General features: G+C 39.1%; 1 protein-coding gene across 3 annotated transcripts in view; it reads left to right on the top strand.

The window, feature by feature from the left end:
• The window catches only part of LOC102231940 (CAP-Gly domain-containing linker protein 1-like), a 37,269-nt gene that overhangs the window by 15,343 nt on the left and 8,175 nt on the right, over window positions 1-13,751 (top strand). For all 3 annotated transcript variants that reach the window (XM_023338324.1, XM_023338325.1, XM_014470030.2), the window contains 4 exons: window positions 1,852-1,926; window positions 7,265-7,371; window positions 12,155-12,200; window positions 12,400-12,443. In XM_023338324.1, the coding sequence (XP_023194092.1) occupies window positions 1,852-1,926; window positions 7,265-7,371; window positions 12,155-12,200; window positions 12,400-12,443 (272 nt within the window). The remainder of the gene's footprint in view (window positions 1-1,851; window positions 1,927-7,264; window positions 7,372-12,154; window positions 12,201-12,399; window positions 12,444-13,751) is intronic.

Below are 13,751 nucleotides of genomic sequence, written 5' to 3'. Positions count from 1 at the left end.
GTGACAGAAGGAACCTAATCATCCAATCACTTGACATCTTTTTATGCCGATTTCAGGTCGAAAAGGTCAGATGAAACCAATTGCCGTAAAAAGGTCCTAAAAGCAAAACTTGTTCTGTATTCCACGACATCTAAAGACCAGAATGAAGAGGAGAGAATTTGCGTTTGCCTCGAACGTTTCTGCACAGAGACTCAGATCAGCTGCAGCGAGCGTTTCCGTCACCATAAACTCTAAACTATCAGAGCACTCTTGTTCGGTTCATTTACTATTTATATCTTGACTTTTATTATGGCTTTCTGCAGATGGGAGACATTCTTGCTGCAGGTGCAGAGAGAGAAAGAGTCGATAAACAAAAGCAGTTCAAGCTGAAAGTGGAGGCTCTGAGCTGCCGTTGCCATGCAAACGTGAAGTTTCTGCTTCTATGGTTTCTACACAGAAAATGTTGCATTAAAGAGTGAGGCGTTCTTCTTCCCTAAAGCCAGAGCTTTTATACTGCGGCTCTCGCTTTGTGAAACTCATTCCAATTGGATGATGAAGTGAAATAATGTCTGCTGCTCTGTCCCTTAATCAGAACAAGACCGAGGCTTTACGTTTTGTAGCTTGTTGTACTTTTAATGTGTTGAGCTCGTATATTTTTTTTCCTGAAGCAAAATCCCTGTTCAAGTCTTGATCCAAGATGCACAAACATCTTTCTGGAGTTTACATGACTTTGTTTCTGCAGGTCAGCACATACATGTTAAAACAACCACAGGTGGAAGTGGGGAAGCGTTTTTAAAAGTCAGATATATTTCTGTTGGTGAAGACCAAAACCCAAAGAGCAGAACGGAGATTTACATACGTGAGGAATCGAATTCAGCCTCCATATTCAAATTCTGCTTTGTCTAGTCGTCTGTGCTGCGCAGGTTCTTTTCAATATTTTATGTATATTTTATGACGGCTGCCACATATGATTTTACTGTAAAGCCCAAGAAGAAGTAGTGTTGTCTTCACAAGGATGCAAATGTGGGGACTTGTCTGTGTGCTGTGCAGATAAGCACTTTTATACTTATTTACATGAGCACTCTATAGTTTTTTTCAGTGTGTATTAAAAACACACATATGCTCTGGTGAGTGATGATTTAAGAACTGAGTGGCTTTTTTCTGTTTTTTTCATTGGTTAAGCATCATACATTAACTAACTATGGTTTCATCAATATAATCATGTAATTATTTTTCTATAATTAGAAAATAATTATAGACTTGAGGTTTTTTTTTTAAAAGTAAACAACTAAAAACAGTTGTAGAAGTGCAGACATGCATGCAGGTAGACTTCTCTTTGGATTGTTATAAAAAAATACAGTCTGGGTAAAAAATGTTTTGAAATCATATCAATCATTTTTAAAGGAAGATTTTATCCTCTATGTTTCACGGTATTTACAGTGCCTTACATTTTTCCACATGTCGCGCTACCATTGCATTGTGTTTTGTTGGGATTTTTATGGTTTGGACCAACATAAAGTAATCATAATTAGGAAATAGAAGGAAAATGATACATGCTTCTGATGTGGCAATTCTTAAAAATATATATACTTATGCTCTCCATTGAATTTGCATGAGATTGAGAAATTTTACAAAGAACAATGGGGAGAACTTTCAGTGTCCAGATATGTAGTTCTGTAACTGCAGGGGAAAAAAAGTGGTTCTTTGAAGTTCTGGAAACAAATTCAAACCACGTTGTATAATTATTCTTCTCTTTCACAATTTTGCACAATTTGTTGGCTGATTATTGCATAAAGTCCCAATAGAACACATTGAACATTGTCGTTGTAGTCGGGTGTGGATTCTTTAAAGTTTCCTCATTATGTGTTGCAGACTACGGAGAAGCTGGACAGAACGAACGTGTCCTTAGTGCAGATGACTATAGAGAAGAAAGCTCTGGAGTCGCAGGTAAGGAGAGGCTGATGGAGAAATGCTGCAGGCAGGTCTTTGTTTTCTTTATTCCTCCTCATTTCCTTTCACACCCATGTGCTACACAATGATGGTGCATCACTCTGACAGGAGAAAACAATCCCTGTTCTTCATCAAGAACAACTTGTCAATATCTGATTTTTGCAGGTGATAGATAAATACCTTTTTAAAATAAAACATGGAGTAAGTCATTGTTGGCTCTGCTAACGTCCTACTGTTGGCAACTAAAAATGACATTTATGCTAACGTTAGCATTTTGGCTAATTTTGGTTGCGTTTTTAATGCTTTTTGCATGCTGAATAAAGCATGTTACTGTTGGTCTCCATGCTAGTGATAGCCTTTATGCTAGAGTTAGCATTTTATCAAAACTGAGGATTTTAGCTAATATTTTTTGTGTTTAATGCTTTTTGCATGCTGAGTGAAATATGTTACTACAACTCTAATGATAGCCTTTATGATAACTTTAGCAATGCTTATCAGAACTAAGCATTTTAGCTGATTTTAGTGTAAATGCTAACATAACACACTGAACTGAGTGGAGTTAATGTTAGTCAACAAACCTGAGAGCAGTAGACTGATGATCGTGGAAATTGGTAAAGCGAAGTTGGCTTTAGGTGTTGGACTTTGAAGTTTTGTGCGACTTTAAAACAGCTCAGCCAATCACAGCTCACTTTAAATCCCCACCATCCTTCCCCTGCTGAGCTGTTTTTTTCATTGTAACTGCAACATTTTCAAGTGAGACCTTTTCCGCTTGTCTGCATGTGTTTTACTTAGTGTGTTCCACGGCCCTCTGAAAGGTTTTGCACATGTACATGCATGAGCTCAGCATCTGCAGCCTGCAGGGTTTCTGTTGTACATTCACGCTGACTGCATCACTACACAAGCTGCTCTTGTTGGGGGAAAGTCAGCCGCTGCCTTCGCATTTAATTAACCATGAATGAAACCCTGCAGCCTCCGCTGACTCCCTCTGCTATCTCTGTCTTTACATTTTTATCATCCTTTTTCATCATCATCATCATCATCATTATTTTTTATTTTAACCGAGTACTGCTGCTCAGTCTGTCTGCAGCTCTCTGGCGCCCTCTAGCTTTCTTACTGGGCATTCATATTCACTCTTTGCTAAGCCATTCATAACAACTCACTTTACATGTTTAATTTCAAGACTATTTTAAATAAGAGTTTTCCCACTGACCAAATATATTGGTGAATATCTTTCACCAATATATATGGAATATCTTTTAATATTTGACCCTAATAACCAAATATGAGAGTTGGAGTCGTTTTTCGGGATGTTAGTATTACACATTTGATAGGTTTATTTTAGGTCCTAACCTGCAAAGAATCAACCAGAGACACAAATTACTTTTCTGCAGAATAGGAGAGCTGAAAACAGACGCGGATAGCCGCTGTCAAACACTGTCTGTGATCAGCTCATTTCAGCAACAAGCCGGTTCATTGTGCTTTACACCATAAAAGCATAATACAATTACTAATTATGAAACAGGCAAAACTTTACATTTTGTCAAATGCCGCCATCAAAATGATCAAAATGTTGATATTTTAATGTGTATCCACATATTATTAACTAAAGGCAGCTCCAAACGTGGGTCTTATCCCTGATTTAAAGGAACTCTGTGTTTTTGCAGTTTTCTGAAACTTTCTTCCAGATTTGTGGTGCATAGAAGCTGAACGCTGCTTCTCTGTGTTTGGTTCTGGTTCTGGAGATGCAGAGCAGACAGAACAAAAAGACTTGAGTGGTTTGCAAGGTTGATGCAACAGATGCAGATCTTTAATATATGTTTTAGGCACAATTTGAACATTTTCACGAAGGGGTCTACTCACTTCTGTTGTCAGAGGTTTATAAGTTGATGCTTTATAAGTTGATGGCATGTGACAGAAAATCCAGTGTGGCTGATTAAGTTAATTCTGTGGTCCAAAATTTGCCACAGCGAACTGAAAGACGGTTTGGTAGTTGATGGTAGTTGTTGCCACCAAGGGTGGGACAATCACTTATCATTTAGAGGTTTTTTTTCTCTAAATGGCTGTATGCAGTGAACCAAAGAATAAAGCCACCATTTTAAGGATTTTGGGTGATATTCCGATTTATTTGACAATCTGAAACATTGAAATGAGACAAAACAAAAATTGGAAACAACCTCGACAGATCTGTCGAGGTTGTAGATCAGGAAATGAAATGACAAAAGAGGGGAAATCTCCCCCCCTCCCCCCCCCTCCATCCATAGAGGAATCAGAGAGGCAAAGCAGAAGATTAAAATGGAAGTGTTTTGATTGCGCTGCATGGGAGAGCAGAAACTTTGAAGTTATGAAGGGGAAACTAAAAGCGTGAGTTGCTGAGCAATTATTCAGCAGGGATGCTTCTACAGCTGCCTCTTCGCTCTGCTCTACCCTGATGAGGCTGTGATGTAATCCTGCACATGTCACTGTGTGTGTGTGTGGGTTGTGGTGCTGGGCAGAACACTGCTGTAGTTAATGGCAGCTGACTTGAGGTTGACCTGTCATGTTGGACTGAGAAGGATCCATCAGATGAATAACGTTTCCCCTAAACCGATAAGCTGGTTTATTTTTGAAGGAATTGTCAGTTTAGGACAAACGAAGCTGTTTTTTTAGTTCGTATCAGGCTCCAGGTTTCTACTGTTCCTAGAGTTCCTGTTTTGTCAATTCTTAAATAAGCTGTGATGTGTTTGGGATTCTGCAGAAAAACTCAATTGGTCCAGTTAGCCGTAGATCTGAGGTGAAGTGGAAGAAAGTGGAGGTAGTCTTGAATTTTTTTATTAATTTTTTTCACCCATTAAGTTTACTGGACCTGTAGAAATTGCAACAAAACCAGTCCCACAGCATGATACCACCGCCACCACTTATGCAATTTCCTTATGCAAGGGTGTCCAAACTTTTTGGGACATGGGCAAAAATTATCAGGTCAAACATTTTGGCAGACCAAAAGCATACAATTTATTTAAAAAAATAATGACTAATATTACAAAACATGATGTTATTATTATAAATAATAAATTTTACTTGCTCAGCAATAAAGGAAGCGTGCAATATTTTAATTAAACAAATAAATTTGTTAGATTTTTTCATGTCGTTATTGAAAACAGAGGAGTACACGGAAAATGGAGACAATAGGTGCTACGATGCCCTGTGAATGGTAAGCAAAGGTTTGTGAAGAAGTGTGTGTGTACATACTATAAGAGCATCTAAAAGTGAGCTGCCAGGAGGCAGGGATGAGAAGTGGGAGGAGCTTCTGCAGGCTTACATTATGTAAGTGATCTGCTTGTTTGACCCGACCCTGAGAGAGAGAGAGGCAGAGCAGGCAACACGCTCTCTCTGTTTCCCTCCTGCAGCCGCGCTCGGCGGGGAGACGAGAACCGATGCTTTGTTGATGCTCAGCTTCTGTTCGCTGGCGCGTGAAACGGGCAGAACAAGAGCGGAGGCGACCCGGCGACAAAAAACAAGCCGCTGCTTAGCAGGCGGACTTGCCTAGGGAAAAAAAAAACATTTTAAAAATCCAGCAGGTATGGACATTGCTGCTCTGCATCAGGGCTTCTCCAGCAACATCTACTCAAATCATTACCAGGTAGGACGAGTCGTTGTTGCCTCAAACTCCTCATTTTCAAACACAAACTCTGATTGCTTTTTTACTGCATACTTGTCCCTAAGTTTGCATGCAATCATTTATGTTCAGGAGCTCGGCGTGTTGAGCAGATGTCAGGTTGAATGTGGAGATGAACACTGAAGCAATGAGCAGCGTGAAACTCCCCCTGCACAGTTGATGTCACACTTCATGATGTGATGAAGTGCAACATACAGTAGAGGTCTGGCGTGTTGGCTTCTTCATACTGTATTTGTTATTTTTTTGTACAACTGAAGCATTGATTTTTAAAGCTTTTAATTAATTATTGATGCCCTCGTAGCGCTGTGGATGATGCTGCGCCGCACGTGTCTCGTCAGGAGTGATTCCTAATGTGTTTGGAGCCTCAGTCGAGAAGCAGAACGTTTTCCTTTAGAAAAAAAAAAGTTTATCAAGAGAGGATATTGCTGGTGCTTTTATTTTTATTTCCACGTTGTTTCAACTCACTTTCACTGGCGAGCAAACACAAAAATGCTGCAAGATTCAAATAAAATAAAGCATAAAGGCTTTACAAACGTTTTGGAAAATGCGAATGAAAACCGTTTTCACCCTCGTCGTTTATACTTTGTAAAAATCACCTTTTCGATGAAGTCGCAGCTGCAACTAACCAGCTCAACACTTTTAGTTTTTTGCAATTTTTTTGTGTGTAAAATGTCTAAAGCTCAGTCAGAGTGTCTGAAGAGCATCTGAGTATCAGTTCTGAAGTCATTATAGGTTCAGCAACATTAGGACTTTAGGACTGGGGTGATGTTCTCTATCTTCCTGGTTTTAGTCAGAGCATCAGCAGCAGCAGCGTTCTGGATCAGCTGCAGCTGGAGGATTGATTTCTTTTTTTTAGGCCGACCTGTGAAGACACTGTTACAGTAATCAGTGTGACTAAAGATAAACACATGGATGATTTTCTCTTGCTGGGACATTAGTCCTTTAATATCGGAGATGTTCTTCAGGTGATAGAAGGTTGTGTTTGTAGCCATCTTTATGTGGCTCTGAAGGTTCAGGTCAGAGTTCATCACTGCATCCAGATCTCTGCTAGATTTTTTTGTAACTTTCTTTTTATATTGTGTTTAATTTGATCACAAAGGCCGTTTATCTTAACACAGTTGGGATTGTTTCAATGTGATTAATATTTATTGTCCCTAATAACTTAATAGCTGAAATAAAGGTTGGCTTGTATTTTATAAGTTAAACCTTATTTAAATTGGGGGATTTTTTTGTCACTTCAAAACATAAACTTTTGATATATTTTAGTTTTTCCCTGCTGTTGAATGTCAAATACCTTTGAAGACATTATTGATGACAGTAATAAATATCATAAATAGTTAACTGAAACTCATGTTTAGCTCATTTGTGTTTATTTCTCCAAAGTGAGGTGCTGAAAAGTTTGAAAACTTACCTTGAAAATTCTTAAAGTGCGTGAATTCAGTGGGAAAAGTGTGCCAACACTGGAAAAATGTGCTTGCTTCGCACTAACTTGCTGCTCTTTCCTCTCTAAGCAGGAGAGGCGGTCCATTACTTTCACAGCGGCATTAACAGTCGTAGAAACCTTCTTTGCCCCATAAGTGTAATAGTTGCATCATGCCCTTCCCACCATAGAAAGCAATCTAAGTCAGCGGGGATGATGCCTCCGAAGTTAACGAATTCTCTCTACTTTGGTCTCCTCTTCAGCTCGACACTTTGAAACATCAGAACTCCAAATACCAGGAGGAGCTGAGCCTGTCGAAGGAGCGCAGCGGCGCCGAGAGCCTGCGGATCGGCATCCTCTGCAAGGAAATGTGAGTTCCCAGCATAGCTGATGTTTTTTCCTGCCTCTGTCGGTGACCCCATGCCTGCGAGTTCATTATGCTGGAGCTGTTAAATTTACCTCCAGGGTCTAAACTGCCGATGAAAAACGTATCTGGATTTTCAAGCTAACTCATATTATGCCAAGAATTCAGCTAATGTGATGCAACCAAACTTAAAAATACAAAAAAACAAACCTTTATTAGCTCTACTAATGCCAAATGTTTTATAAAGCAGCCCCAGCTGTAGCTGTAGGTCTCCGGGGAGATTATCCATCTTGAAAATATGCTATAAAATAAGCTAGAGTACACTATTATGTGATTATAAAAGCAATGAAGTATAATAAAGCGTAGCTCTCCTACCTTTACATTTATTTTTATTAACTGCCAGTCTGTGTTGTCACTGAAACCGACTGAAATTATAGGCACCTTTCACATGTGTGTGTCTCGATAAGTTCATGTCCAAGTTACATTTCTTTAGTTTTGTAGCACTGACTATATTAGGTCATCCAGACCTGTTAAAGTTAGTCAAAAAAAGCATTTTAATTATGTTTTTCTGTTTAAAAACAGCCACTTCAACCAGAGTGGAAGAAAGTACACAGAAAATGTTCACTAAAATCACTGATAAAAAGCTTCATAATTATATATTTTTTTGTATATATAATTATATTTTAAAAAGGTTTTGCCTCATCGACATCAGCTGTAACGTTTAGGTCTTGGCCTCTCAATTGGAAATTCAACAATTTGAATTTTAGCTGAATTTTGATCTCTGTTTAAGTTTAATGCTGTTCCACATCCTCTATGATTTCTGTTTATGGGTTAAAGTATAAGAAGCATTCTGCATTCGTTTTCCCCCAGAACCATTCAGCCTTCCTGTTATCTGCTAAAAGTATCCATCCATCTATCCATCCGTACATCAGTCCTTCCTTGCTTCCTTCCTCTGCTCTTTCTTTGGATAAATAAGAAAAAACCTTAAAAATCAGCGTTTGGATCAGTGACAACACTTATGAAGTGTCCTTGGACTGCGTTTATTTTTACTCTGCTTCATGTTTCTGTTGATCTCCAGCCTGACGCAGAGGTTTATTTTTAGATTTTTCTGCTCATGTGAATCCGTCATGTGCCCCACGTGTGTGTGTGTGTGTGTGTGTGTGTGTGCTCATGTGCCCCATCCTGCCACACCCCCCTCCCAAGGCCCCCTCTCTTAGTCATCAGGAACCCGAGCTTGCGACGTCAGAGCTCCAGATTGATGCAACTGGCTCGCTCAAAGCCATCAATTTTGAAGCAAACACAGCAATTCGACAAAACCAGCCCAGTAACAAGGCGGTGTCGTCTAGTCAGCTTCTAGTAGGTCTAAATAATTTAGATGAAGTAAAATGTTTAAATGGACAGATCGTGTTGAATCTCTCCATCCTTCTCTTCCTCCATCGCGACTTGTCCTAACAATGTGCTCCTCCATCCTTTCCACATCCTTCCTCTCTTTAATGTTACGTAACCGCTCTCCTCCTAGGACCGCCTGGCTCCGGCACAGCCGCTTCTCCCGCCATGTGTGTGTGTGTATGAGAGAGAGAGAGAGTGTGTGTTACTATGCATTTGTTTGTTGGTGTTGAAACAATGAGGCTTTCATCTTTCTGAAAAAACGGCGGTGTGCACTGCAGCTCACATGTGGGCTTTGTGTTTGTGTGTGACTAGTTCTGCTGTGGTTGAAAAAGTAGAAATGTCTACACAAGGAAAGACAGCAGTTAACATTCACATTTAAACTTGGCTTTACTGGATGTTTTTAGCTGTTTTTATCAATAGAGGCACATTAATGAACATCAAGAGGTCCAAAGTAGGGACAGGAGATTTAGACCTAACAAAATCTCATAGTATTTGTAGAAATAATAATAAAAGTATAGATAAAAAAAAAGTATTTACAACTTATTCGGTGTCTTCTTGTAGCCAAGTGTCTGGCTGTGACAGCATTTGTTTACAACAAGAAAGGTTGATGTGTTCAGGAATTGACACAAAAAGGGTTTTTGAAAGGGAATTTCATTGGACATATTTTTGTCATTAAGTTTCTGCAATAATTCAAGCAATTAGTTACAGTTTTTATTTTTGTACACAATTGAACTTACAAATGACACTATGACAAATTTTGCAGGACAAGGAGTGAGTAGCTTAACCTGTTGAGGAAATAAAGTAAGTAAGTAAGCAGAGTGCAGAAGTTTATCAGACTGTAACAAGGATCCTATCAATCACACATCCCAGATGATTTGCACTTGACTCACCCTGCAGTTACAACAAGCGACAAGACGGAGCTAAAAACGGGAGAAGTTACTCTGCTTACTTAAATGGTGGCCCGAAAAAAAGGAGTTTAAACTCGATAAAAGTTTGCGAGGTTTACTTCAGGCCCTGGCCTGTGATTAAAGTTAATTAGTTGAGTTGGATTTTGTAGGCCTGATCTAAACTTCAATGTGGACGCCTTGAATCTGGGAGGTAGAGAGCCACCTACTGTAATTTCTAATACTGGACGACTCAGATTTCACAGAAGATCAGGGGACTCTGCACACAGCCCTGTGGGATCCCACTGATTAGGTGAAGACGTGTGAAAACCAACTGTTACCTTTTGGTTGAGTTATTCCTTAAAAACAGATATTGATGGTGTGAAAGAAGACATATTTACTCTCCATGTATTTCAAGTCTTAGTTCCTAACTCATGTAATTCCTCAGCACTTTTATGTTGTTGCTCTTTCTGTTGCAGAAAAAGCAGGTTTGTGTGTTGGATAACATATTATGACAACATTGCATTCCATAAGCTTTTTTCTTATTATGGTTCATACTTGCAAAATCAAAACCTATATCTGACATAATGTGTCTGTCAGTAGTAATACTAGTTAATAGACATATTGTTGAGAGTAGCATAAAAGCTGAAAATGATCTGATCTTGACCTGATTGGTGCTTTCAGGAACAAGGAGAGGCAGCTGAGATTTCATGTGTTTGGTTATTGATCACAACAACCTCATTTTGATGGTTGTCTTTATTTTCCACGTTGTTCCATAAGAATCTGTCTGCCATTCATGCAGCCTCAAAAGGATAAATACGGGCTTTAAGATATCACAATTACTGGTGTGCAACAGATCTAGGTTGAATTTTGTTTATCCGTCCGAGTCAGTTGGCATGCAGGGTGGATAGCACATTACAGAGCCTGGAAAGGCATATTTAGCACGGCGCACATTTCCCTTACTGAGTGTGCGTGCTGCCTGCTGTGGTACAGCGCAGGGATTGGGGAGAGGCATGATGGATGTGATTAAACGTCATGCAGCCAGATACTTCACCCAGCTGGCACCCAGAACATGTTATTAGTCTCACGTAGCTCCAGTGATCTGCCTCTGACACAAATCCATAGAGCGACCCACACGGGAACAAATCTCAATTTGCGCAGGAAATCGTTTGGTTCCGGTATCTAAAAATATCTGGGTATTTACGTTCGCAGACAAAACGGCCCTTTCATGCTGCGTCTCAGTCTAAAGGAGATTACACCATGTCAATATAGCGAGTACTTTACATTTTCTGATTGGATTTTTTGTTCTCTCGTTTCTTTTGTCATGCAGTATTTAGTTTTCTATATCGCCTTCTTGTTGGGGGTAATTCTGCTTTTAAAATCCTAATGAAAAAAGTAATTACAATCATTTGTTCTAATCAGTTCTATGAAATTGCATCTCAGTCATTCTCCTATGTTAATGTTTGCGTTACATTGCCACCATGAAAACTACCACTGTCCTGATGGTACCGTAGTAGTTAACAATCCAGACTCTCCACATGGCAGCTCTGATGAGTGTCTGCACAGGTGACACATTTAGATTTATGAATATTTAATAATAATTCCAACAATACTGGAAGATTCAAGTGTTCAAAACAGTCCAGCTGAAGAAACAACTCTTTTAATTTGTCTGTGAAATACAATGTAGAAATCTTACTTTACTACCACTTGAAATGGCTAACATGACACAAAGGCTTATTGCATGAGGTCCACATCACTACTCAGTAGTTTGAAAAAGGTTTTTCCTGCTTAAACCTCATGTAGTTTGGTGAAGGAGATGAGAACTGAGCAGAATTGTGTAAAAAAAATAAAAAAATCAGTGGAAAAGCTAGGAGGAGGTATTAAAGAGGTCTCAAAAGAATGCATCACTGTAAAGAAAAATTCACTTAGGCCTGTCATGATAACAAATTTTACTAGACTCTAAATTGTCCCAATAATTATTGCGATAAATGATAATATTGGTATCATTTATCGTAACATTCAAGTGATAAAGTCATAGCAGTGCCAGTTCACCCTCTGACAGACCAAGACATTTTAATTTTGTAAAGGTCACTTAACACTGGAACTGCAAAATATTTTAGTGCTCTAACTTTTTTGTTGGGTAGAAAAGATGTTTTTGTTAGCTGTTGCTCGAGTAAGACAAAGTTATTTTTGCTGAGTTCAGGTCGATATGTTTTTCCTCACAGATCAATATAAAATCATTAAACATCGATTGATGAGCGTTTATTGTGAACAGAAAATTTAATGGGTCATCTTAATTTTTGGTGACTGTACACGTAACAACTTGTGAAGGTATTTATTTGCTTATGCACTGTGTGTGTGTTTGTGTGTGTGTGTGTATTAAATATTTGAACACGTGAGCATCTGTCTACCGGTAACACTGACACAGATGCCACATAAACCTTGCTGTCCTGTTTTTCTGACGTGGCGCTTAAACGTGTCGCCCCCTTTTCTGTTTCCTGTCTGCTCCCCCTCAGCAAGGAGCTGAAGCTGGCCTCCCAGAAGTCTCAGCGCCTGGACGAGGTATCGAACTTCTCCCAAATTCCACCTTACGTAAGCGGCTCCCTCTATCCTGTTATGGATCCGAGGGGGTTTGTTAATCCTGAAATGGAGATTTGATGAATGGGCTTTGGCCTGAGCTTCTGCCGCGAATAAACTGCTCGAGCCGAGACAGATTTACGATCTATTTAAATACGTCTATGTTTGTGTGTTTGACTCGCAGCGCAATGTGGACCGCAACGGTCAACAGCCAGACATGAAGACCAGGTAAGCAACAAATGTGCTGTTCATGTTTGCTTATTGGTTTATTCACTAGTTGAGCATCGATAGAGCTTTAACAACACTGTTGTCTATCCGTCTTAATGTTTTTGTGATGCACAGCAAATAGTTGATTTAATCTGTTTATGCTGTTTCCTTTTGCATGTTCTGCACATTTTGAGCTTTTTGTTTTTGCTGAGGGAACATCTATTGTGGCTTTGCATATAATGTTATCATCTTAAGGTTTGAGGAATTGTGAATTCGAATAAGATCTTTATTTATAAAGAGTAAAATGTTCAGTTTTAAATGTGATTTTTTTTTTCGGCCTTTTTTCATGGGCTGAATTTTGGTTTTTGTTTAAGCCATAACAAAAACTGAAAACATCTGAAAACAAAGCAGCTGTGAACATTGGCTCTGCGTCAGCTAGAAAGAGAAACTTATGCTCCGTAATCAAAATATTTAAACGGTTTCTGAAGCTTCTACGCAGAACCTCATAAAGTGAATATTTTAGAATGGGTGAGGAGATCAACGGCAGGAGGTGAGTACGTAGTTTAAGATCTGAGTGGAACAGGTGAAGACGAGCGTTTGTATCGACCAGAGGGAAAAGACGAAGCTATAGTCGGAGCAGAAATAACAGATGGCGAGGCAGAGGGTGTATTCAAGCGGACTTGAAAAAGGTGGATGTGATTCAGTGAGACAACGTCTCTGCTTTCACTCCGACCTGTTTGGATGACTGGAGCAGAGATGTTTGTGGAGAGTTGGCTGGATGAAGCTTGTTGGAATTCAGGCATAATCTTTGTTTTTTTGTAGTTTGCTTTACAAATGCAACGCAGCTGTAAGCTGATTATACTTCATGTTCAAATTCATATTTTCACCTAAGGAAAGGAAAGCAAAAGCATTAAGCAGTTAGTTAAAGATAAATAAATTATGCTTCATTTTGATATAAAATCAAATCTGAAGCTGACTCTCCAGACGACTGGAGGTGAGGCGAAGAAACTCAGCTTTAAGCCGAGTATAGAAACCTGTACATGCATTTTTTTGGGGGGGTATTATTTAATGTTCATAAATTTAGATTGAGAGTTTCTTTTGGAAAAAAATCTGCATTATTAGATCACCATATTTTGGGTTAATAATTTTCTATGCTTCACACTTTACAGTTTAATTTGGATTCTTACAAGTCTCATAATGTCACAGTCTAACTTTCCTGTCACCAAGCTTGAACTTATGCAAACAAAACAGATGAAAATGTGGTGATGTGATGGTGAGACAAACTTCCAGCAGCTAATTATTTACCAAAAACGTTTCACTTCTTACACC

This window comes from Xiphophorus maculatus, chromosome 8 (genome assembly GCF_002775205.1).
Source record: "Xiphophorus maculatus strain JP 163 A chromosome 8, X_maculatus-5.0-male, whole genome shotgun sequence".
Classification (NCBI taxonomy): Eukaryota; Metazoa; Chordata; class Actinopteri; order Cyprinodontiformes; family Poeciliidae; genus Xiphophorus; species Xiphophorus maculatus.
This window is presented reverse-complemented; position numbering and strand designations above follow the sequence as displayed.